Here is a 27114-nt window from a genome sequence, read left to right as displayed (position 1 = left end):
AGCTGCAAATTCAGCCTCACTACATTATTGTCAAATTGCCCCCCAAAGACAGTGTATCAATTTATCCTCCGATCAGCAGTTTGGAAAACATACCTATGAATACCTGGTTTTGTCAGTGTTTAATTTTTTGCTGTCTGACTGATGTGAACTTGTATTACGATGTTTTTCTCCACAATTTAAAAAATTATGATAAAATACATATGAAATTTACCATCTTAACTACTTTTAAATGTGCAGTTCGGTGGTACATTGCCACCATCATCTCTACAGCTCTTTTCATCTTGTGAATCTGAAACTCTATACTCATTAAATAAATCCCCATTCCCTCCTTCTTGCAACCCTGGCACCACCATTCTACTTTCTGTCTCTATGATTTTGTCTACTCCAGGCGCCTCATATAAGTGGAATCATAGAGTATTTGTGTTTTTTGTGACTGGCATATTTCATGTAGCATGATGTCCTCCAGGTTCATCAGTGTTATAGTTTGTGTCCAGATTTCTTTCTTTTTTTTTTTAAGACTGGATAATATTCCATTGTATGTTTATACCACATTTTGCTTATCCATTCATCTGTTGATTGACACTTGGGTTTCTTCCACCTTTTAGCTGTTGTGAATAATGCTGCTATGAACAGGGATGTACAGAATATCTCTGAGGCCCCGCTTTCAATTCTTTTATGTAGGTACCCAGAAGTGAAATTGCTGGATCATGTGGCAATTTTATTTTTAATCTTTCAAGGAACCACCATTGTGTTTTCCATAGCAGCTGTACCATTTAACATTCCTACCAGTAGTGCACAAGGGTTCTAATTTCTCCACATCCTTGTCAACATCATTATTTTCTGGGTTTTTATTATTTTTTTTATAGTAACCATCCTAATGGGTTTGAGGTGGTATCTCATTATAGTTTTGACTTGCATTTCCCTAATGATTAGTGGTATTGACATCTTTTCATGTGCTTATTGGCTATTTGTGTATCTTCTTTGGAGAAATGTCTATTCAAGTTCTTTGCTCGTTTTTGAATGGCGTTGTTGTTTTATTGTTGCTGTTGAGTTTTAGGAGTTCTCTGTGTATTCTGGGTATTAATCCCTTATCAGATGTATGACTTGTAAATAATTTCTCCCCTTATTTGGTTTCCTCTTTACTCTGTTGGTATTGTCTTTTGATGTGCAACATTTACAATTTTTTCACAAAGTTCAATTTGTCCCTTCTTTTGTTGCTTATGTCTTTGGTGTTACAACCAGGAAATCTTTGCCAAATCCAGTGTCATGAAGCTTTTGCCTTATGTTATCTTCCATGATTTTTATACTTTTAGGCCTTATATTTAGGTCCTTGATCCATTCTGAGTGGATTTTTGTATGTGGTATTTAGATAAGGGCCCAACTGCATTATTTTACATGTGGATATTCAGTTTTCCCAGCACCATTGGAAAGACTGTCTTGTTCATGGTTATTTGAGAGTCCATATGAATTTTGTATAGATTTTTATATTTCTACAAAAAACGTTATTGGGATATTGATGGGATTTCATTGAATCTGTAGATTGCTTTGTGTAGTATTGACATCTTAACAATATTAAGTTTTCCAACTTGTGAACAGAATGTTTTTTTGTATATTTGCTTCTAATTCTTTCAGCAACATTTTGCAGTTTTCAGAGTACAAGTCTTTTACTTCCTTGGTTAAATTTTATTCTCACGTATTTTTATTCTTTTTGATGCTATTGAAAATGGAATTGTTAATTTCCTTTTCAGATTGTTCATCGCTAGTGTATAGAAATAACAAATGACCCTTGAGCAATGGGGGGTTCACCCATTTATGACTTAGTGTGAGCTCTGTGTATCTGTAGTTCCCCCACGTTCATGGATTCAGCCAACCATAGACCATGTAGCACTGTAGTGTTTACTATTGAAAAATGTCTGCATGTAAGTGGACCCCCACAGTTCAAATTCATGTTCAAGGGTCAATTGTACAACTGATTTTTGTGTATTGACTTTGTATCCTGCAGGTTTGCTGAATTCATTTATCAGTTCTAACAGTTTTTTTAACTGAATCTTTAGGATTTTTTATGTATAAGATCATGTTTTCTGCAAGCTTAGATGATTTTACTTCTTCCTCTCCAGTTTAGATGCCCTTTGTTTCTTTTTCTTATTTAATTGTAATGTGGGACTTCCACCACTCCACTGAATAGAGGTGGTGAAACTGGGTATCCTTGTCTTGTTTCGTAAGGAAAAGCTTTCAGTCTTTCACCATTGAGTATAATGTTTGCTGTGGGTATTTCATGCTTGGTTTTTTGTTTTGTTTTGTTTTATTTTAATTGAAGTATAGTCAAGTTTACAATGTTGTGTCAATTTCTGGTGTACAGCATAATGTTTCACATACGTGGTTTTTTTTATGTTCAGGTAATTTCTTTCTATTCCTAGTTTGTCAAGTATTTTTATCCTGAAAGGGTGTTGAATTTTTTCATACTTTTTCTGCATTGATTGAGATAATCATGTATTTTTCCCCCCTTCATTCTTGAACCATTCTTGCCTTCCAGGAATAAATCCCACTTGATCATGGTGTGTAATCCTTTTAATATGTTGCTGAATTTGGTTTGCTAGCATTTTGCTGAGAGTTTTTGCATCACTGTTTTATAAGGGATATTGATCTGTAGTTTTCTTGTATCTTTGTCTGACTTTTGGCATCATGGTTGTGCAGATCTCATAGAATGAGTAAAAAAGTGTTCCCTTCTCTTCAGATTTTTTTGGGAAATGTTTGAAAAGGATTGATACTAATTCTTCTTTAAATGTTAGGTAGAATTCACCAGTGAATCCAGGTCATGAATTTCAAGAGGTTTGTCATCATTTTTTAAGACAATAAATGATACACTGAATTCTAAAGTGTTATATTCTCAAGGAGTGATGGATGAGATCCTTTCCTGAGAGCAGCTGTTTGTTAGATAGATATGGGAAAGGCCCTTTCAGGGTAATGGGTCACAGAGGCTATAGACAAGGGAAAAGCCTCAGTGCATATATTGTATTTGGCTTCTTTTTTTAAATTGAAGTATAGCTGATTTACAATGTTGTGTTAATTTCTGGTGAACTGCACAGTGATTCATATATATATTCCTTTTCATACTCTTTCATTATAGGCCATTACAAGGTATTGAATATAGTTCCCTGGGCTATACAGTAGGACCTTGTTGTTTATGTATTGTATTTGGCTTATAATTCTGCTTTGCGTTCACTCTGCCAGTAGCAGAGTACATATGTGAATTATAGTAATATGGAATATAGTTTAAACCCTTTTCTATGAATATACACGCTGTAAAGATCCAGTTTTATAATTAGAGTGTTAGTATGGTCTGTGCAGAGATTTTCTTCATCAGGAGCTTTTTGATTACTGATTCAGTCTTCTAACTAGTTATAGGTCTACTCAGGTTTTCTATTTTTTCATGATTTAGTGTTGGTAGGTTTTGTGTTTCTAGAAATTTGTCCATATTATCTGGGTTATCCAATTTGTTGGCATATAATTGTTCATAGTACTTTCTTAAAATCCTTTTTGTTTCTGTAGTATTGGTAGTGATGTCCTCATTTTCATTTCTGATTTTAGTAATTTGAGCCTTTTTTTCCTTAGTACATCTAGCTAAAGTTGGTCATATTTATCTTTTCAAATAACCAACTTCTGGTTTGGCTTCATTGATTTTTTTTTCTCTATTGTTTTTCAGTTATCTATTACATTTATTTCTGCTCTAATACTTTATTATTTCCTTCCTTCTGCTAGCTTTTGGCTTAGCTTGTTAGCTTTTTAAAATTTTTTTTAAGTTCCTTAAGTTGTAAAGTTAGCTTGTTGATTGGAGATCTTATTTTTTAATATAAACATTTATAACTTATAATTTCCTCCTTAGCATTGTTTTCCTTGGGTTTCATAAGTTTTAGTATCTTGTTTTCATTTCCATTTGTCTCTTAAGTATTTCCTAAGCTCCTTCATGATTTCTTATTTGATCTGTTGGTTCTTTAAGAGTGTGTTGTTTAACTTCCACAAATTTCTGAATTTTCCAGTTTTACTTATGTAATTGACTTCTAAATTCATCTTGTTGTGGTCAGAGAAAGTACTTTGTATGATATCTGTCTTTTAAAATCTAGTGAGACTTAATTTCTGTCCTAGCATGTGGCCTATCCTGGAAAATGTCCCATATGCACTTGAGAAGATGTGTATTTTGTTGTTGTTGGATAGAATGTTCTGTATACATGTTGTATCTACTTTGTCTATTGTGTTGTTTAAGCCCTCTAGTTCCTTGCTTCTGTCTGGTTCTTCTAGACATTACTGTGAATGAGATATTGAAGTGGGATATTTAGCTGTGTGTTTTCTATATGCCTTATAGCTTTTTTTGTGCTTCATTTCCTGCATTACTGTCATTTTTTATGTTTAGTTGATTTTTTGATAGTGAAATGTTTAAATTCCCATTTCCTTTTGTGTATATTCTATAGCTATGTTCTTTGTGGTTACCATGGGGATTACATTTAACATCCTAAAGTTATAAAACTCTTATTTTAATTTATACCAGCTTAACTTCAATAGCAAACAAAAGCTCTTCTCCTTTATAGCTCCTTCCCCATTCCTTTCAGTTGTTCATGTCACAAAATTACTTCTTATATATTCTATGCTCAAAAACATAAACTAAAAATTCTTTTAAATGCATTGATCTCTTAAGTTATGTAGAAAACAAAATGTATGGCTACAAACCGAAGTTACAATATACTAGCTTTTAGATTTATAATTAATTAAAAATGTATCAGTCTCTTAAATCATGTAAAAAAACAAAAAGTGGAGTTACAAACTGTTGTCACAATAATGCCAGCTTTTATAGTTCCCCACGGATTTACCTTTGAGATCTTTCTTTCTTTACACAGTTTCATATTACTCTGGAGTGCTTTCACTTCACCCTGCAGGATTACCTTGAGCATTTCCTGCAGAGCAGGTCTACTTCTGACAGACTCCCTCAGCTTTTGTTGATATGGTAGTGTCTTAATTTCACCCTCACTTTTGAAGGACTGTTTTGCCAGATAAAGGATTCCTGTTGATAATGTTTTTTCTTTTAATACTTTAATATATCAGGCCTCTGCCTTCTGACCTTCAAAGTGGCTGGTGAGAAATCTGCTGATCATCTTTTTGAGGAGTGCTTGTGTGTGCGTGTGTGTCGTTGCTTCTCTTTTGCTTTCAGGATTCTCTCTTTGTCTTTGTTTTTGAAAGTTTAATTATAATGTGTCTTGGTGTGGGTCTCTTTGAATTCTCACAGGTTGCTTATGTATCGTTCATATTTCTTCAGTCTTTTTATCTTTTTATTCTTTGAGCGAAATGATTTCCATTGTCCTATCTTCAAGTTTGCTGATTCTTCTACCTCCTCAAATCTGCCTTTGAATTCCTCTAGTCAGTTATTCATCTCAGTTATTATACTTTTCAGGTCCAGAATTTCTTTTTGGTTTCTTTTTAGGTGTTATATCTTTACTGATATTTCCATTTTGTTCGTACATAATTTTCTAGACTTTCTCTATATGTTCTTTTAGTTCTTTGAGATCTTAAAGACGGTTGTTTTAAAGTCTTTGTGTAGATCTGCCATCAGATCTTTTTCAGGGAGTTTCTGTCCATTAATTTTTTGAATGGGGCATACTTTCTTGTTTCTTCATGTGCCTTGTGACTTTGTTGTGGTTGTTGTTGAGTACTGGACATTTGAATTTAACAGCGCGGTGACTCTGAAAATCAGATTACCCTCCTTCCCCTGGATTTGCTGGTTATTGTTATTGTTTACTGTTTTTTGTCTTTTTGATTGTTGTAGGCTGTCTCTGTGCCCAGATCTCTGTGCCCAGGGATGTAAACTTAAGGTCTTCTCAGGTCTTTTACAAATTTGTGCCTTTAGCACACTAGCTTTAAGTTTTTCTGAGAAGGAAATTTTCTTCCCCAGCTTTTCAGTCCAGAACTGATATTCATACTATAGGCAAGGTATTCCCTCCATAGTCAGACTTTGTGGAGGCATGTGATGAGGTTGACTTGGGTTGAAATTTGTGTCTGCACTCAAATGCAAAATAGTCCCCAAAGTTAAAGACCACATGACTTTAGAAACAACTCTGAAAAATAAGATGTCCTTCTTAGAAGACTAGAGCCAAGCATCCAGTCTTCTTTTTATTAAAAACCTTATGGAAAAATAATGTAATGCCTTGTGAATTACAACTCAATTAAAAAAAAAAAGTAGCCCTGAAAGGAAGAAGCAGCTCTGAAAAAGAAGAAAAAAATGTCCCATTCGTGCACTACTCAGAACACACACCATTATTATATAACTTGCTCCTCGTGTCTGGAGAGAATCTTTTGCTTCTTTAAATCCAAGCTCATACTGGTCGCTGTACAACAGGCCAGTAAATCAAGGAGACATGGTGTTGAGTCAAAGAATAGTGGCTTTATTTGGAAAGCCAACAGATGGCGAAGATAGTGGACTAGTGTCACAAAGAACTGTCTGAATCGAGTTAGAATTCAGGCCCCTTTTATTAATAAAAGGGGAGGGGGTTGTAGCTGGTTGTTGCAAACTTCTTGGTACAGGCCAGACCCCAGAGGGAATGTGATAATCCTTTATTCTGGCAGCTGTCCAAGTAGGTCTGGTCACAGTGTTCCTGTAAACCTCCAACAGGACAAATGTTATACCTTTAAAGTTCAAGCCTGGGAGTCAGAGCCTTGACAAAGGGCTAGTATGTATATTTCAGTCTACAGGCAACATTCCTTTACAAAGGTGCAGAGCTAGCAAGACTAAGCACAGGCAACAGAGCACAAAGGTTAGAGATAAAAGAATAGATCCAATATGGAGTCAGCTTTGTTCTCCTCTGTTATAGTGATAGTGAACATTTTGTCTTGTTTCACACTTTATCAATCAGTATGATGTTTGCTGTAGATATTTAGTAATTTACCCATCAGGTTAAGGAAGTTATCATATATACCTATCTTACTAAGGTAAGTTACTTACTTACTCTTAAAATACAGTTACCTTCAGATGTCTGGAGTTTTTGCCCCTCATTGATTTATGAGTTCTTAGTAAATTCTGGAGCCTAACTTTGTTTCAACTTGCATTTCCTTGATGATATATAATATGGAGCATCTTTTCGTACGCTTATTTGCCATCTGTTTATCTTCTTTGATATGATGTGTCTGTTCAAATCTTTTGCCCATTTTTAAATTGGGTTGGTTGTTTTCTTGTAGAATTTTAAGAATTCTTTGTATATTTTGGATAACAGTTCTTTTTAAGATTTATGCAGAACAGTCCTTTTTAGGATTTAGCTTCTGTGTTCTTCCCAGCGTTGAGGACATCAATACCACTTCCTCTGTCCTGGCAAGGGCATTAGAACCTCAACTCCTAAGTTCTAAAATTTGGGTCTAAAATTCCATGGGGCATGTAATATGAGGCCACTCTGGCTTTGATTTCTCCCCTCCCTGCTTTTTTGGACATCTGAGAGAACTCCCCCTAAATCACAGATACGAAGTCTCACTCTTCCTCAAAGGAATGTGTGGGTGTGGGTGTGATGGGGCAGAGGAGTTGTGCGGACAGCCTAGAATAGTAAAACAACATGCCTGGAATTTTAAACTGACAGCAGCTGTTGGCCAACTGCCAAACAAATGCACGTTAATGCTGGTGTAAGCACTCTGAGTAGTTCAGTCATGTGTTCTTTTGCAAATGCAGTTATTAGTTCAATACCTTTCTTTTCAGATGTGCGTTCCAAACGGGAGTATGACGAAAGCCACGTGATTACAGCCCTTCTCGTGAAGAAGGTACATCAGTAGTCAGAATCTGGGGCAGACTGGCTACCATACAGGATTGTGGGAAGAACGGGAGATGTTATCCTAGCTCCAGGAGGCAGCACCTCCTACTGGACAGTGTGGGAAGCAGAGGCAGGACCGGCCCTGTGCGTCCACCACGAGGGTCTTCTCCGTTGTCACACACTCCCTCAGGTGTCCCCCTGTCCCCCATGGTCAGCAGCTTCATTAAGCAGATATTGATTTAATTTCTTGACATGCCAGGCAGTGTTCCAGACCCTGGGACATTCTGTTGTAACAGAATACAGGATGCCCTTAATTCATTGTCCCTACTCAGGGAACAGATAAGCCATAGAGATAGCATAACCTGGAGTGGGAAGCCCCTTCTCTCCTATCCCTTTTCTTTTCCATCTTGTTTTCCTTTCCCAGTTTCAGCTTTTTAAAAAGACCGCGCCTGGCATGCAGTGACCATTCCCCTCCTCCTGCAGCTGAGGCCCTTCCGTCCAGCCCCACAGGGTGTCTTCTCTCTCAGGTCACTGTGGAGCCTGGCAGCCATCACTCAGGCTCCACCTGACCCCTGCAGTGCTGACCACCACATTCTTTGCCCTTGAATTCCAGGTTCTCTCTTGCTTCTCTGGTTTCTTTATCTCTTTGGTTCAGCTTCATTTTCTCCTACTGCCACGCCTAAAGGAAACCACTGATCTGTGTCCCTGGTCTTCTTTATCTCTGTTGGTCAGTCCGCTTTCTTGCTCCGAGATTTCACCCAAGCTTACAGCTTCAGTTATCTATACACAGTTAACTGTCCTGCCAACGTCACTTCAAAAGTTTTGTCTTGCAAAACTCCCTCTTCTCCCTCCTCCTGCCGCCACGCTCCACCTCTGGCCCTTTTCCACACAGATCACACAGGAAGCATGAGCCCTGCCTCAAGCATTTTTCTGAGATAAACTTGCTGCCTAACTCCTCCTCCCCCCCCCCCCCCCGCCCTCGTGCATCATTATCTGCTTTTTTCCTCCCTGGGTTTTCAGTTTTCTGGCTCCATATTCCAGCTCTTCTTCATCTCCCTTTCAGGCCTTTCTCATCCTTTTACAGCCTATTCAGAGCCCCTTCATCATGTATGGCCCTCAGTTTCCAACTCAGCTCTCAACTCTGTGTGTTCCTTTGATCCTGGCAGCACCCCCAGCTCTGGAAAAGAGACATTCTCTCAGCCTCAGCCCCGCAGAACCCTTCAGCCAGGTTGACACCTCATGCTTCCCCTCTTCCACTTTCTGGCCAGCAGATGACAGGCCTTTGGGGAACCCCAGCACCAGCAGAACACACAGCCCCCAAGTTGGTGTTCATGGCCTTCTCGGATCTGGTTCCATCTCTCTCTTCAGCCTCACCTCTGGGACGCTTCCACTCTCCCCTGGTGCCTCACCAGCATTGCCTTGCCGTGTTTCCTTGATTCTGAGATGCACATACATCATATTTTAACATTCCTGAAGTTGGGAATATATCCTACAGTTGCACCTTAAAGTAGCGGTGTCTTTCCCTCAAAACTGAATGTGGTCCACACTTGTTATTGTTCTGCCCCGCACCTCCACTTTTTTGAGGGGCATTCCTCCTCTCTCTGCTCAAATCACAGGGGTCTAGTTGTGCTCCCTAGAATAGGATCCAGACCCTGGCCACAGTGATTGGCCTGGGACGAAAATGGCCAATCAGAGTTGGAATTAGAGAAGGCGGCTCCTTTTACTCTGGTGGTGGAGTATGGAGGGTGGGAATCTGAGCATTGCTGATGGCCATAATTCAGGCCTCAGGACAGAGTGGTCCAGAAGGTGAAGCCAGTGTGCAGGTGACAGAGCGAGGCACAGTGCCTGGGAGCAAGGTCTGGGCTTTGGAGCACTGGTTCAGATCTTCCCAGGACCAGTTGGTCCCCACCCTGCCTGAAGTATTTATATGCCAACACATCCCTCCTTTTATGTACATTCCTGATTGCAACTGTTAAAATTGGTGGTGCATCTTACAACCCGTGATCTCTTACAATCTAGGAAATGACAGTACGTGTGATCTCCTGGACATGCTACTGTCTGTGACACAGGGATGTGTATGCTTTGCTCGTCATTGTATCGCACATGCTCAGTCTGGTCCCTGGCATCTGGGAGGTGCTCAGTACCTATTTGTTAACTAAAACATGAATGACTGGAATCTGGTCCTCCTGTGTGGAACACTCCCCCAGCCCTTGTCCATCTGGCAAGTTTCTGCTCGCCCTCACAGTCTCGTTTCAAGTGCCTCCTGCCCCATGCGGCCCTTCTGAGTCCTCCAGGCTGACGCAGGCATTTCTCTTTTCTTTCTTTCTCTCTCTCTCTCTCTCTTTTTTTTTTTAAATCTCTGTATTCCAGAACCTGGCACAGTGTGAGTACAAAATGGGTCCTCAATGAATGTTTATTGAATAAAGGATGGAGGTCCAGCCACATCTCTCCTGCTCTCCTGTCTGCTCTAGCCTCTGGGGGCTGTTCCCACCTTTGCCCTTTTTCTCATACTTTTCTCCACACACAGACCACCCCCCCCTCGTTATCACCTGTTGAAATCCTGCTCACCCCCTGAGCACCAGCTGTGTCCTGATTCCTTTAGATGAATATGATTTCTCCCCTCAGAGTCCTGGAGACAGTCCTGGTCTGTACTCCCTGGGCCTTACCTCCCTGCACTGCTGTCCAGTAAATGTGCACTCATCCCATCCCCCCCGCAGGTCCTGTCAGGGCCTCTACGACAGCCAGGCCAGATCGCAAGGGGCAGACTCAGGCTTGGGTTCCCCTGAGTAGTGCGGGCTTTCAGGAAGCATTGTGAACAAGTGGACACTAACCAGCTGGGTCTTCCTGAGCTCCGGGACACCCTTCGGTATCATGGACAGTTCTGTACTGAGAGAGGTCCTCACCTCCTTGGCAGAAGTCTCCTGTGCTTGCCCTTGTGGCCGTGATGTTGACTCAGCCACTCCTAACTGCTCCTCATGACCTCCTGGCTCCTGTTTGTCCATTCCTTCCTTTAACCATTTTTATGCCCTGCTGTGTGCCAGGCATCATTCTGGAAGCTCAGGATACATCAGTGGCTCTACATGGACACAAGTTCCTACTCTCCCAGAGCTTCCATTTCAGCTGAGTCTGCCTCGTCATACCTGCTTGCTTATGACTTCTGTCTAGTCAAGTCTCCTGCTTACTGCCCTCTTCATGGCAGATTTTGGAATTGGCCCTCACAACCAACACTCTTCCTCAGAGAGAGGATGTCATTAGTTCAGGTGGCTATGGTTGCTCTGACAGCACTCGTGCCAGGGCACCTCATAGGCTGTGGGCCAGTCACTAGCCCACTGTTCCTTGCCCAGTCACTTATCTCTGGTCCAGTCAGCTGTGGTCACTTTCCCCAGGAGGGGATATAGGTGTGGAAGATCCTTAGCATTTGGCAGACTCTCCGGTTCACTCAGGGCTTCCATGCCTGTGTGCAGTCAGGGAAATGGGCACAGTCCTTCCTCGGCTCCTCCCAGTGCTGGTGTGCAGGGAATGTCTGCTTGGCTGAACCCACCGCCAACAGGCTTCTCTTATGGTCTCTTTAGAGGGCAGATGAATATCTCATCCCAGAGTCTGTAGATCTGGAGTGTGTGAAATACTGTGTGGTGTATGATAACAACACCAGCAACCTGGAGATAATCTTAAAAGACGAAAACGATGATGACGACACCGACGATGACAAACAAGGTGGGTTTTTACCGCAGCAGCAAGAATCACACTGAACAGTTATTGGGCACTTCTTCCACCTGCCAGGAGCCCTACCTGCATCACCTCGTGCCATCTGCAGAACAACCCTGTGAGGCTGGCAGTGTCAAGAACTGGGGGGAGTCTGGGATTTTTTCCTTCCTTACAAGATGGTAAGTGAGCCTGCCATGGTTTCATGGATGCTGGCAGAAGACATGAGGCTCCTGGGTCAGAGACAAAGGGCTTTATTTCTCTGAGCAATAAAAGTGGCCAGAATGCAATGGGTAACATTGTAGGAGAATTCTTAGCTTAGAGGGCCTAAAGTCTTGTATACTAAATGGGCAGAAAGCCTGCCCACCCTTGGATCTGGAGGGAGAAACTGTCTCTATCAACCAAGGGTGTTTCTTATACAAATACCCTTGAAAAGCCAGTGCTTTGTTCACAGGACATGTAGAAACATGAGAGACCATGGAGAATTGTCTCCTAATAGGTAACATCCTCATCTTGCAGATGAGGAAGCTGGGGCCTGGGAAGGTGAAGTAACTCACCCAAAGTCCCACACCTGGGAATTTGCCGTGTAACAAATTACCCCAAAACTCAGTAGGTTAATACTGTAAATATCAGTTATCTCATAGTTTCTGTGGAATTCAGGAGCAGCTTAGCTGGAAGGTTCTGGCACAGTGTCTGTCCTGAGGTTGTAGTCACAACGTTGGCCAGAACTGCTGTCAGCTGAAGGCTTCACCGGGCTAGGATGATCTGCATCTGAGATGAGTCAGTTACACGGGAATAGCCAGGAAGCCTCAGTTCCTCACCACGTGGACCTCTGCATAAGACTGCTTCCGTGGCCTCACAACAGTGCAACTGGTTTCCCCCAGAACGAGTGATTGGAGAGGGAGAGAAAGGGAAAGACACTTGCCTTTTATGACAGTCTTGGGGCTCAAACTGTCATTCTCGCTACATTCAGTTCGTTAGAAGCCAGTCACTAAGCACAGCCTACCCTCAAGGAGAGGGGAATTAAACTTAACCTTTTAAAGGGAGGTGTTTGAAAGAATTTATGGGCATATTTTTAAACCACCATGCCTAGTAAATGGTGGGACCAGGATCCAAACCTGGGCGGTTTGGCTCTGTCGGGTCTCCTAAGGGCTGGAAAGTGATGTTGGAGGAGAGTGCAGGCGAGCAGTCCGAGCCGGGGTTGTGATCCGGTCGGTCCTGAACTGCTTCACTGAGGTTCCACTGCGTCCTCCATTCAGCCCCTGGTTGGGCCGACCACCCCTGGCTGCTGCTTGTGGCTCCGTGGCTGATAAGTGCAGGTGGAGTTCCACAGCCTGGGCATTCACATCAGCAGTCACTGGGTGGCGCTAGGCTTCCACCTTCAGTAAAACCAGTCTTTCCAGGAGGTCATTAGGCAATTGTCCCCTCTTCCCTAAGCTCATCCTGTTGGACTCCGGTCTGCAATCCTAGGCTTGCAGGCTGGACCCTGAAAGCCTAGGAAATGGTGGTTGATAAAGACACTCCCCTCTACACTCCATCCCTGACCTCACTGTAATGCTAGAGAGCCCCTCTTCTCACCCTGTAAGACATCACAACCACAGAACGACAAAAACCAAAACCCACTCACATAAAATTTGCTTACTCAAGGGAACTTTTCTCCTTTAAAATGGCATCTTTCAGGTAAATGCAGAGTCTTTTGGATAAAAGACCATTTCAACGTTTCTCTTCCCACCTTCTTTCCACGGTGAAGCACCCACTTTCCTGTTTCCCAAGGAAATCTGGGTGTGGGCAAAGCCTTCATCACAGCCTAGAAGCATGTGTTGGCCTCTGTGTAGTCTTTTCCTGCTGGTCTCTGGGTGGGATGCAGCTCAATTTGTGTGCTGCCTTTGGCATGGTCCTCTGTCTTTGCTGTCAGCGGCTGAAATGTCCAGGTCTCTTGTAAGTTGTAAGAGTGCCCTCCATCCTGGCAGTGCATGGTGATGGCCCCTGGGGATCTCAGCCCTGTGCCCTCCTACCCAAGCTCCGCTTGGCCTTCCGCAGGTGCTGCTGATCCCTGGGCTGCTGTGTCTTTCCTTCTTTTCAGTGGTAGGTTAACCCCTCCCACCTCTGCTGCAAGGGCCTCAGGATTCCTGGTGGGAAATAAGGCACAAGCTGTTTTCAGCTCCCCTCGTTCCACCCCCCACCTCCCCAGCCAGTGTGTTTCTGCCTCCTCAGCTTAGTATCTTCTTAGGAACCCAGAAAGTATCTTCCCTTGTCTTGGTCTCTGGGACTCTCTCCAAGCTCTTTTAGCATATAGAGGGCAGCCCCTTCCTGAATGAAAGACATTTCCTTATGTTAAATCACCCTTCCTTGCAACAAATGGATTACAGACCCGCAAGCTAGGCTCTTGATATGTGTGGATGGAGTTCCCTAGCCCGGACATTCACACCAACTGTGAAAGGGAAGCTTTGGGAATTTGGAGATTCCTTTTTTTCTTCTTAACAAAGCCTGACTTTCAAAACAGTTGTCTGGCTAAGGACCCAAACCCCTTGTTCCAGGTGGTGTCCCCTTCCCCCTGAAGCAGTGGGCACCCAAGTGGGAAACTTTGTGTCAGTAGAGAACTCAGAATTAATGGGAGTAAAATGTATTTAATCAGAAGTATTAACCCCATTACATCCGTGGCTGGATAGCTTGGGTCCTGGGAGGTTCTCATGGGTTTTCACTGGAGTCTTAAATTGTCCCAGTTGAAAGACAGCAGCGGTGTGTCTTGGGACTCCCTCCGCAAATCCCTGGGGCGCTCTGACTCACCCATCATTATTCAAGCTCTTGCTCAAGAGGGAGACTCAGAACTCTCTGGCTTCCAAGCCAGGTGCTCTGGGTTGGACTTTGGCTCCTGTCTTGCCAGCTACATGTTCTTTCCTCGCCTGGCTAGTGAATCCAGGCTCTGCCTCTAAATACAGTCTCTCCAAGTGGGTCTCAGGCCACTTATATTCTCAGCAGCCCCTAATGGAATTGGCCTTCTCTCCCTGGACAAAGGTTCAGTATTGAGGTCAGTGTCTATGCTCTTCCCTCTCTCCTCTTAGCTGGCTCTCCACAGTCTGCTGCATAGTATCTCTCTTCAGGGCTCACATCTTGGCCTCAGGATATTTTAGCTTAGCCTTAATTTTGCAAGCTTCCTGTCACATAGATCTAGCTTGTATATGGTCTAATGATGATTGTGCAGATTGATGAAGGCATTTAAGATTAAATTGATGTCAAAGGTAGAGTGGAGGTCCCGTCACACCCACTAGAATGGCCATGATCTAAAAGGCAGATAATAACAAATGTTGATGAGGATGTGGACACAGTGGAATCCTCATACACTTCTGGTCAAAATGTAAAATGGTGCAGTTGCTATGCGAAATGGTTTGGTGCATCCTCAAAAATTAAACACAGAGTTACCATATGGTCCAGCAATAACCCAAGAGAAATGAAAACATGTGTTCACAAAACCTTGCACATGGATGTTCACAGCACCATTATTCAAAATAGTCCCCAAATGGAAACAACCCAAATGTTCACCAACAGACAAATGGGTAAACAAAAGGTGGAGAGCCACACGGTGGAATATTATTCAGTTATGAAAAAGGATGGAGTGCTGACACCTGTTGCAACATAGATGAACTTTGAAGACATGAGGCTCAGTGAAAGAAGCCAAACACAAATGCCACATTTTGTGTGATTCCATTTCTGTGAAGTGTCCAGAATAGTTCAGTCCGTAGAGAGAAGCTAGATTAGTGGCTGCCTAGGGCTGGGTATTTGGGGGGAAATGAGGAGTGAAACCCTCTAACTGGTACATGGTTTCTTTGGCGGGGGTAATGAAAATGTTCTGAAATTGATTGTAGTGATGGTTACACAACTCTGAATGTATCAAAAACCATTAATTTATATACTCTAATTAGGTGAATTGTGTGGTATATGATTTATGGTATTGTGTATATATATACACACGCATTTCCCTTACATTGAATCAAATTTCTTTACAACAATATGAAAAAAAATGAAATCTCAGTTTACAGGAAAAAATCAGCTTACTTGGTAGTAAGTTGCTTTTGAAATTTTAATGGTAGCATTTGTCTCTATTTATAGTCGCTTCAGCTTCCCAGATAATTGCTTTTCAGAATGAAGTGCCCATCTGCTGGAGCTTTAGGCAAACAGTGAGCACACAGGGAGCATTCTTCTCTTTGGTCTACCCTCTTAGGAGTGGTGCTCGGAGCTGCCCTTGAGTGTGGTAGAGCCCTGACCCGCCTCACCCGCCAGCCCATCCATATCCTGAGAGGGGGCTACGAGCGCTTCTCAGCCATGTACCACTTCTTCCGGACGCAGAAGATCATTTGGATGCCACAGGTAAGGCAAGGTGCTGAGCGCAGGCAGGCTCGGATGGGAACATGGCCCTCCCCTGGGACCCAAGGGGTTGGGAACAGGGTTGGAGACAGAGGAGGAGACAGATGACATAGAAAAGGTGGAACAGATGTTGAAGATGGCTTGGGAAATGAACTTGGGGCAGCCAGGAGGTCGAGTCCAGTATGATGAGTTTATAGTTGCCAGATTCAGGCAGAGGCCATGGTGGTGTTTAAGAGACAAGGCAGGTTCAGAGGGCACGGGTCAGGGGCAAGGTAAGGGGGTATTCTGGATGATGTGTCGTGGTCAAAGTCAGACAGGCAGGGGCATTGTGAATTTTTAAAAGATAATTAATTTGTTAATTTTGTTTGTGGCTTTTTTGTGTTTTTCTAGGGGAGTAATTAGGTTTGTTTATTTGCTTGCTTGTTTGTTTGTTTGTTTAAATGGAGGTACTGGGGATCGAACCCAGGACTTCATGCATGCTAAGCATACACTCTACCACTGAGCTGTACCCTCCCCCTGGGGCATCATGATTTGAGGCTGCCTCGCCATCCTTAGCCATTGAGTCCCACAAACCCTGGCTGGGTCCAGAGAATACAAAAAAAAGTGAGATGGCAGTCCCTGCCTGTGAGGAGTCCTTTGTCTAGTAGGGGAGACAAGGTGGCCAAGGGGTGTCCCAGATGTCTGGAGCCCAGAAGGGCACTTATTTCCTGGAGCCAAACCAGAAGGGAACTGGGTGAGGTTGAGTAGGGCAAGTACTGAGTAACAATGATTGGCAGGCAGGGACTGGTCCCTTGGGGCCATTTTGTAGTATCTGATTTCTTGAAGAGTCTGAATGTAATGGGATGTGAACATGCAAGGGTTTTATTCTTTCCAACAATTGCTTTCAGCTACGCTCTCATTCTTGCCCTTAACATTGTCAAGGGCAGATTCTGTACTTTGTGGCGACTTTTGGTTATGAAAAATTTCAATCTAGTCATATTATAAAACAATTGGGGAAATGGGCCTATGAACTGCAATTTGATGATAGAAATTATTATTTATTTTTAGGTTGTGATGACATTACTATGGGTATGTTTTAAAAAATATGAGTCAGTATCTTTTAGAGACATAATGAAATATTTATAATTAAAGTGATATGACGCCTGGAATTTCCTTCAAAATAATCGGAGGGGTTGGTAAGTCAGGGATATAGATAAAACAAAATAGGCCATTAGTTGGTAATGTTTGCAGAGGGGTGATAGAACCAGAAGTTTGTTATACTATTCTCTCTACTTTTGTGTATTTTTGGAATAATTTTTAAAAAGAGAATGAAAACAGTCAGTCCCAGTACAAGCTAGACTAGTTTAACATTACAATCTCAAATCAGATCTCCTCTCTTCCCATCCCCCGGAGCTGGGCAGCCTTCCATTTCCTAGGGGCTGGGAGTGGGGAGGGATGTGGGATAGCTTCAGGGACATCTCCTCACTTCCTTCTTCTGGGACTGGCCCCTTTGGTGCTGGGGGTCCAGAGTGGGCCCTGTTTTCTGTGACTGGCTGTTCGTTAGTGGTGGGGGAGTGCCTTCTCACTCTGGCCCAGCCTGCTCCTGTGTGCTGCTGATGGCCTTGGTTGCTGACTTTCTTGAGGCCTTGGTCAGAGGGCCCCATTTGTTACTAAGGATCCTTCAGAGAGAGCCAGCTGAGAATTCCTACCAGGTGTACCCCCAACCCCCTTCCCTCCCCTTGGCAGCTCATGACCTCTCACCACATCCATACTCTTTCGCCTGAATCCCAGAATGAGCCACGAGGGAGTGTGATGGTGAGGAAGGGGGCCCAGGCAGACCTGGCTCCAGCGCCTCCTTGTCTTGCTGACTCAGCAAGAGAAGGAGGAGGCAGTTTCAGAGGGAAGCCAGCCTGTATGAAAAGGCAGGGACAAGGGTATTGTGGAGTCATGCCTGTTCACAAACCCAAGCTCTCCAAAGGATTTCCTCCCCTTCTTCCACTGAGCTATGGTTTTCAGCTCAACAGGTGTACCACCAGTCTCCCTGCCCTGCCAGACACTCCTCTGCACTGTCAGAGGAGCACCCTTACTGGATTTGCAGTGATGGGAGGGAGTCTTTCTCATCTGAATATCACACACTGATAACTCACCTCCTTTTTTTTCTTTTAAATTTTTAGGAAGGACATAGGATGAACTGCACATATTTACAGTGTACAATTTGGTCAGTTGTGACATGCGTGTACACCCGCGACTTGCCCTTGCCCCCAGTCTTAGGTATATTGGGAGGAGGGAGAGGGTGGTGGTGGCTGGTGGTATCTAGCAGGGCCTGGGTGGGTGAATTCTACTCTGGTTGTTTGTGGCCCTCTTCAGAATGTAGGTTCCTAGTATTTGCCTCTCCCTGCTTTGGGACCTTTGTTATTAATGCAGGGGCAAGAATGGAAGCCCCATTCCCTTCCTGTTCTGTGTTCTGTCACACTGTAAAGCAGGAGTGTTCCTAACACTCCCAAAGGAAGTCCTTCCGTGGGGAGGGTGGAGGTACAGAATTTGGGCTCTGAGACTGCCCTTCTACTTTAGACAGAGCAACTTCTGATTTCCTGTCTTATATATGGCGTCCCTTCAAAGAGCAGAGGGGTTCTCTGACTAAAGCTTGTGTGAAGACCACACTGGAAAGAGATAATGGTGAGCTACTGAATAGTTTTAAGTCAGGTGGGGGGTGGGGCGCCTGGTCAGATTGCACTTTAGGAAGATCAGCTCTGATGGCAGTATGGAGCAGAGATCAATGGGGGTGGGCAGAGTGGATCTGGGGAGGCCTGCTAGGAGGTGGGGATGGAGAGGAGGACAGGACGGATTCGAGAAATACTTAGGAAGTGGCGTTGATTAGACAAGGAGTAGGGCATGGGAGAGGGAGGAGTCTAGAATAATACCCTGGTTTAGGTGTGGGTGGTGAGTGACTTGTGGTGTGGCTTATTGAGATGGGGACACAGAAGGAGGAGGCAGTGTCAGAGGGAAGGCCGTGGGCTCAGTCTGGACATGTTAATTCGAGATACCTATTTCTTTTACATTTGCTGATGTGGTTGTCAAAATTGTGGCCGCTAGAATTAACAGGCACTCTCTCTTTTAGTACTGCATGTTTTCATCCATGCTACACCCTCTTCCCTTGCAGCCCTTACAACCACAGGAAAGGAAGCTGGTTAGAAAGCATCCGGATGAGAGTTGACAGATTTGCGATGGGTGTTGAGTGAGATTTTTTCCCAAATGAAACCAGGAAGATTTTATTTGGCTCCAGCAAGCTGAGCATCCTGTATGGGGTCAGCCCGAACTCTGGAGGGTGCTTTGGGTCACATCTGCAAGTAGCCTGCATGCTTGCATGTGGAAGGGCCCTGCCTCCCTTTCACAAACTTGAGGATTGGCTCAGTGTGATGTCTGCTCATTGATAAGGGATTTTGAGGCTGATAGTTTGGGAAGAATGTGGGCTTGCAGTAGGTTCCCTGGGAGGGGAGATGTGTGGAGGCCAGAAGGCTCTGAAAGGCTGGAGTGGATAGCAGAATAGCTTGAGGTACTTAAGATTTTATTTCTGAGTCAAACTTGGAGCCAGAGGCATTTTAGAACTGGTTTGACCTTTGAAATTACATAGGTCAGTATTTCCTATGGAAAACTGATGGAAAAAAGGGGTCTCTAAACAGATCATAATAGAAGCATGAGTTTATACAATGTTGGTGGATTTCTTTTGAGATTATGCCTAAAAACAAGTAAGTTTTTAACCCATACCAACAATAAATACGTAGCCATTGTTTTATTACAAACATCTCAGCTACAGAAGTCACTCAGCCATTAAGGAAATGTTCACTAGTTCTCAGTTCCCTGGAGGCATACCTTGAGAACAGTCTTAGACTGGCATGTTTTTCTGGCTTTGTCCAACTTTTTAAATAATAAGATTAGTTCAATTATTTGATCATAATTGTTTCTAACCACCTGATTGGTGCTCTAAAAATCTTTCCTTGGAAACAGTCAAGTTTTGTAATTCTCCCTCTAGTTTATTGATATATAATTCACATATAACATTGTGTAAATTTAAGGTGTACAATAGGATGATTTGATATACTTATGTGTTGCAAAATGATCACCATTACAAGGTTACCACATCCCTTACCTTACGTAATTACCATTTTTTGGGTGTGTGTGATAACATTTAAGATCTACTCTTTTAGCAACTTTCAAGTATATTATACTGTATTGTTAACTGTAGTCATCCTGCTGTATGTTAGATCCCCAGAATTTATGTGCCTTATATCTGGCAGTTTATAAGCTTTGACCAGCATCTCCTCATTTCACCCACTCACAGAGCCCCTGGCAACTACTACTCTACTCTCTGTTTCTGTGAGTTTGGCTTTTTTATATTCCACATATGTGTGAGATTATGTAGTATTTGTTTTTCTCTGTCTGACCTACTCACTTAACACAATGCCATTCACGTGTGTTAAGGTCCATTCACGTTACAAATGACAGGATTTCCTTCTTTTTTATGGCTGAACAACATTCCATTGTATGTATATAACTTATTTTCTTTAACCATTCATCATTGATGGACATTTAATTCATTTCTGTATCTTCTGTGAATAATACTCTGATGATCATGCGGTGCAGATACCTCTTCAAGATGACGATTTCATTTCCTTCAGATTCATACCCAGAAGTGGGATTGCTGGCTCATATGGTAGTTCTGTTTTTAATTTTTTAGGCACCCTCCGTACTCTTACCCATCGAGGCTGTGGTTAGTGGACTTCCTCAGTGCCGGCCTTCTTCAAGCCTTTCATTGCTAATGTGCGTTGTTAGTTTCTGAGAGAGGGATAGCACAGGTACCGCTTCTCATCTCTGCTTGGTTCTCTGAACTCTTTTCTCAGTGCCTTGTGAGCAACCTGTGATTCTTAGAACACGCTTTGGGAAGTGTAGAAATAATCCTTCTCTTTGTTTCTTTGTTTTTCAAAGAAACCAAAATTTTTTCTTATTATAACTTTGGACCTGGAATTCACTAAGCTTCCATTTATTTAAGTGGTGTCCTGCTCTCCCTACGTCTCTACATCAGAACTTCATTAGAATTAATTTCCTAATGGCAAATAGGCTCTTGTGATTAGTTTTATTGTTTTTCTTTTAAAGTTTTTAAATTTTGGTGGTCTTCAAGTATAATAAAAAGGCTGTCCCCTGCCATCCCCTGACCGAAAACACCCTGGGGTTACCATGTTGAATACCATGTGGTATTCAACTACAGTCTTTGTGCATCTGACCAAATGCAAACGGGGAGGTTGGGGGAGGTGAGATGTCAGTGTTCCGATTCAGCACACTCTACCATGGTGCTGTGGCTTGGTCCTTCTGTCACTACCAGCCCTCTAACTCCTGTGCAAATTATAAGCCAATCTCTTTGAATGCCCAGATCTCAGTCTTATTCACTGTCCCAGTTTGTCTTTTTGAGCTTGTTTTCTGAGCCACATTTCAAGAGACAAAAACAAAAGCAGCTTCTCTGAGAATTATTATTATAGTGGCCTTTCTCCTCCCTCCATCTCAGGAACTGGATGCATTTCAGCCATACCCTGTTGAGATAATGCCAGGAAGAATCTACCTGGGCAATTTCAAGCAAGCCTGCGACCCTAAAGTGCAGAAGGATTTGAAAATCAAAGCACATGTCAACGTCTCCATGGAGACAGGGCCATTGTAAGTAAAAATACCATTTTTTTAGATTAGTATAATTTATTTATACAAGATTCCTAGTGCCATCCAATGATAGCATTGAAAGGGCTCTTAGACATCAGCACACACTGGAGTAGGGTCTACATTTATTTTTGTCTATTCCTGGCCTGCAGTTCATTTCCTAGCTTGGCCATGGTGTCCTCTGTCCCTAATTGACACGTCATACTTGCTCCATACTTAAATCTCACCAAAAGTAATGCTTTCGTGGTGTTTAACATTCTGGGTTCAAAGAGCAGAAAAGTTCTGTACAGCCTTGCTTGTCAGCCTCTGTCTTCCCAGCTGTGTCCAGTCATGGTCACCAAGGCCCAGCACTGTACACCCCACCTCTTCCAGCTCCTGGTCAAAGCTAATAAAAATTCAGCTCAGGGAGAATTTATATAAATAACACAATAATTCAGTAAGGCATCTGGTAATGAAAATACTATATAAAATCAATAAATTCAATTTATTGATATAAAAACAATAATCAGTAAGAGAAAAGATACATTTTAAAACAGTAAGAAAAAGATAAGATTCTTGGGACTAAACTTAAAAAATACACAGTACTTATATAAAGAAAACTTCAAGATTTTAAGGTGGGAGATAAAAGATGATACAGATAATGGAAAAGACTATAAATTCAAAAGGATTTCAATAAAATTATGAATTACATGTATGTATAACTAGACAATTTGATGTTCATAGAGAAAACAAAATTTAGTGATGAGTCAGGACTAGGGGATTCAGTTCAGCCTTCCAGCAAGAGCAACTAGAAAATTGGATCAAATATAAAATTTTCTTGTACTTTATGGATAAGAGAGAAGACAAAGCAGTGACAAGTTAGTGGCCAATATCTGGGAGAAGGAAATCTAGAGAGGTGAAGGTAGCACTTGGTGCTGTTTTTCCACTGGGAGTGTCTGCTGATTCTGAAAGTGGCAGCTAAAGGCTGAGAAATTGAGCAGAACTTTTGAAAGCCTCATAGAGCTATAGGTTTAAGAATCAGGGGCCCTGGAAACTTTTTCATATTTTAGATTGGAACACTAAAGGACTACTCCCTAGAAGTAAGGCTAAATCAGAGAAAGGCCAACCCTCATGGGGACTGAAGCCCAGCCAAAAGTCATCTTAACATCAATTCAGGTGATTCTAGATTGTTAATGCCCCAAATTATTTGCCAGACACAACTGTAAATCTTCTCCCCAAAAATAACATCATCCTGGGCCTCAAATTATTTCTGTAATTTTACATGTACAATACCTATATACATTAAAAAAAAAGAAAATCTGTCATATGAGGCAATAAGGCGACATGACCAATAATCAAAAGAAACAACAAAGAATAGAAACAGACTCATAGAGGGTCATATAATAGAGATAATAGAGTTATCAGACATAGGCTTTAACTTAACTATAATGGATAGGTTTAAAAAAATGAAAGTGAAAATTGAGCATTTAAGTGGAGAACTGGAAACTAACAAAAAGGCAAATGGATATGCTAGAACTGGAAAGAAAATAACCATAATTAAGAAAACAATGATTAGGTTTAATAATAAATAATACAGTTGGAGAAAGAATTAGTAAACTGGAAGTTAGGCCAGAAGAAACTACTAAAATGAAGCACAGGGGATAAAAATTATACAGAATGATAGAGAATGCAAGAAACATAGGAGCTACAGAGAAAGGTCTATCATAAATGTAATTGGAGTTCTTGAAGACTGACAGCTCATTCATCAACAGAAATCACTGAAACTAGAAGAAAATGGAATATATCATTGTAGTTGGTAGACTTTTAGGTGATCCCCACCTCCTATCATTCAGACCATTGAGTGTGGGCTAGATTTACTCATGTGCACTAATGAATAGAAAAGCAAAAGTGATGGGCTGTCACTACAGAGATTAGGTTACAGAAAGACTAGATGTGAGCTGCCCTCTGGAAGAGGTCCACATGGCAAGGGCCTGAAGGTCTCCAGCAAACAGTTAGCAATGAACTGAGGCCTTCAGTCAAAAAGCCTATGAGAAACTGAATCCTGCTGACAGTCATGTGAATTAGTTGGAAGCAGCTACTCTTCCAATTGAGCCTTCAGATGAGATCATATGAGACCCAGACAGTAGCTTAACTGTAACTTTTATGAAAGATTTTGAGCCAGTGGTGCCCAGATAACTGCTCCCAGATTCTTGATCCATAGAAACTGATAGATGATAACTTTTGTTGTTTAAGCCACTAAGTGTTAGAACATTTTGCTTTCCAGCAGTAAATAACTAATGCAGTCTTAAAGCACTGAAAGAAAATAACTGCCAACCTACCATTTTGTACACAGAGAATATATCCTTCAAGAATGTAAGTGAGAAGAATTTCTGTTTCTGGCCTTGATAGAGTAACTAGGACCAGATTTACAACCCTACCTTAAACAACTTTTAAAAACTCAGACAAAACATCTAAAACAAGGATTTTTGGACAATGGCAAACAGACAGCATAGGACAATGATTCTTGAGAGAAAGGGTGAAAAATCAAGATGAGCCCCACAATCAATCCAGCTTGTTGCTTGGAGACTGTTTGCAGGTCACAGTACAGGGCTGAGGCCAAAAGAGATTTTATTATTCTTTCTGAGTTGAGAATTTAGAGATGTCAAGTTGGCTAGAATTTTTAGGAGAGACTTGCATGGAGAATAGAGAGCGAAGTACAAAGAAGGTCTGCAGAGAGTCCCCCTGTGTCTTCAGCTGAGTACTTATAAGTACCTGCATGTGAGGAAACTACTCAAGGCTGGAGAAAAACCAATAGAAATGAACAAGCAGTACAGTCCCCAGAGATTACAGGGAGCCAGAAGTAGTTTATGTTTCGAGCCAGAGTAAACAAAACTCATAATATGCAGGGCATCAAATAGAATACTCAGAACAGTAGTGCCTCAGTAGTGAGGAAAAACTAGCTTGATATTAGGGATGAAAAATACAATGTCTGAAATAAAAAATACACTGGATGGAATTAACAGCAGATTAGACAGTATGGATGGATGAATCTGAAGATAAAACAATAGAAAATACACAAAATGAAACATAGGGAAGAAAAAGACTCAAAAAAAGAACAGAACTTCAGTGAGACTGAGACAGCTTCAAGTGGCCTAACGTGTAATTGGAGTCTCCAAAAGAGAGGAGTGGGGAGATAGAAAACATTTGAAGAAATAATGGCCAAAATTTTTCCAATTTTGATAAAAACTATAAATGATCATTATAATGATCTCAATAAAATCAATAAAATTTTTAATTAAAAATAAGAGAAAAATTAGGAAATATTATGAGCAACTTTATGCCAATACACTTGATTATTGTATTGAAGTTAAATTAAGTGAACAGTTTCCTTGAAAGACCCAAGCTACCAATGCTTAGTAAGAAAGAGACAACCAGAATATCCCCATACTTTTTAAAGAAATTGAATTCAGAGTTTAAAATTTTTTTCACAAAGATAGCTCTAGGCCCATTTGGCTTCACTAGTGAATTCTGCCAAACATTTAAGGAAGAAATAATACCCACTCTACACAAACTCTTCCAGAAAATGAAAGAGGAGGGAACACTTTCCAGTTCACTTATGAGGCCATCATATTCTGATACCTAAACCTGACAAAGATGTTACAAGAAAGGAAAACTACAGACCAATATCCTCAGGAACATAGGCAGAACAATTCTTAAAATTTTAGCAAATGGGATCCAAAAATATATAAAAAGGATAATATCTCATGACCAAATATATTCGCTCCAGAAATGCAAGGTTGGTTTGACATTAGAAAATCAGTCAGTGTAATTCACCATTCAGTAGTCCCCACTTATCTATGGTTCTTCTTTCTGCAGTTTCAGTTATCTACGGTCAACTGCAGTCTGAAAATATTAAATGGAAAATTCCAGAAATAATTCATAATTTTTAAGTTGTGCACCATTCTGAGTAGTGCAGTGAAATCTCATGTTGTCCCACTCTATCTCACCTGGATGTGAATCATGCCTTTGTCTAGTGTATCCACACTATATAGTACCTGCCCATTAGTCACTTAATGGTCATCTTGGTTATCAGATTGACTATCACAGTATCCTCAGCGCTTGTGTTGAAGTAATACTTATTTTACTTAAAAATGGACCCAAAGAACAAGAGTAGTGATCCTGGAAAAGACATAGTATGTACAGGTTTTTGGTACTAGCTGTGGTTTCAGGCATCCAGTGGTGAGGTGGAGGTCTTAGAATGTGGATCCCCACCATGAATAAGGGGGGACTACTGTATTAAACAGACTAGAAAAGAAAAGTTATCTTCAGAGCAGATACAGAAACATGGCATCCTGCAAGTGCTGAGTCTAAATTTTTAAAAAAGTTTACAGGGGGCATTTATAAAAATTGAGACTATGATGGTCTATAAAGTGTGATTAAACCAATTTCAGGAGATTAAAATCATATACAGTTGGGTTTTCAGCCACTGTGGAGTTAATGTAAAAAGCAATAATTAAAAAATGTAACTAGAAAATTCATAGAAATTTAGAAATAATAAATTTTATTAATTATCAAATTATTAATACATAATTATTGAATTAATTAATAAATAAAATAAATTTCTAAATGGCCCCATGAATCAAAGAAAAACTCACAATGGAAATTATGACATATCTTCAACTACATGATAATAAAAATATAGCATATCAAAACTTGTGCAAGGTAGCTAAAACTGTTCTTAGATGGAAATTTATAGCCTTAAATGCATCTATTAAAAAGAAGAAGGGCCAAAAATAAAGTAGTTAAGCATTCGCTCAATAAATTATCAAAAAAGAAATTATCACACTAAACCAAATAAAAGAGAAGAAAGGAATGATAAAAGAAAATTATTGAACTAGAAACAATAGAAATGATTAAGAAAGTAAAAATAGTTTTAAAAAATCTAATAAATTTGATAAACCCTTGGCAAAAAAGAGAGAAGGCACAAATAACCATTTGTAAAGGGGACTCCACATACCCTACAGATATTAAAAAGATCTTAAGAGGATATTGTGAAACTTTATTGTAATAAATATGAAAATTTAGATGAAATGAACAAGTTAAAAAATACTATTAAAGCTGACATCAGACAAAATAGAAAATTTGATTAGTATCAATATCCAGTAAATTTCTCATAGAGAACACTAGATCTAGGTAGCTTCACTGACGAATATTACTTACTATTTAAGGACGGAATAAAGCCACTATTAAATTTTTTTAGAGAATAAAGAAGAGGAATAATTTCAACTTGTTTTCTGAGACCAGCATAACTGTGATATCACAACCTCATAAGGTATTATAATACAAGAAAATTATAGACTAATTTTCTTAATGAACATAGATGTAAAAATCCTAATAAAATATAAACACATTGAATATAGAGATATATGAAAAATGTAATACATGATGATTAAATTGGTTTTATTCCAAGGATACAATGTTGCATCTGAAAAAATCAATCTATGTAATTTATCATATTAATAACATAAAGTAAAAATCAGGATTATCTCAATAGATGCAGTGAGAGCATTTGACAATATTCACTATATATTTATGGTTAAAAAAAAACCTCTTGGCA

General features: G+C 41.0%; 1 protein-coding gene across 5 annotated transcripts in view; it reads left to right on the top strand.

The window, feature by feature from the left end:
- STYXL1 (serine/threonine/tyrosine interacting like 1) overlaps positions 1-27114 on the top strand; it is a 47530-nt gene that overhangs the window by 11351 nt on the left and 9065 nt on the right. For all 5 annotated transcript variants that reach the window (XM_006201391.4, XM_015236976.3, XM_072943131.1 and 2 more), the window contains 4 exons: positions 7724-7785; positions 11348-11489; positions 15697-15842; positions 21376-21521. In XM_006201391.4, the coding sequence (XP_006201453.1) occupies positions 7724-7785; positions 11348-11489; positions 15697-15842; positions 21376-21521 (496 nt within the window). The remainder of the gene's footprint in view (positions 1-7723; positions 7786-11347; positions 11490-15696; positions 15843-21375; positions 21522-27114) is intronic.

The sequence above is a fragment of the Vicugna pacos genome, chromosome 18, assembly GCF_048564905.1.
Source record: "Vicugna pacos chromosome 18, VicPac4, whole genome shotgun sequence".
In the NCBI taxonomy this organism is placed as follows: Eukaryota; Metazoa; Chordata; class Mammalia; order Artiodactyla; family Camelidae; genus Vicugna; species Vicugna pacos.
This window is presented reverse-complemented; position numbering and strand designations above follow the sequence as displayed.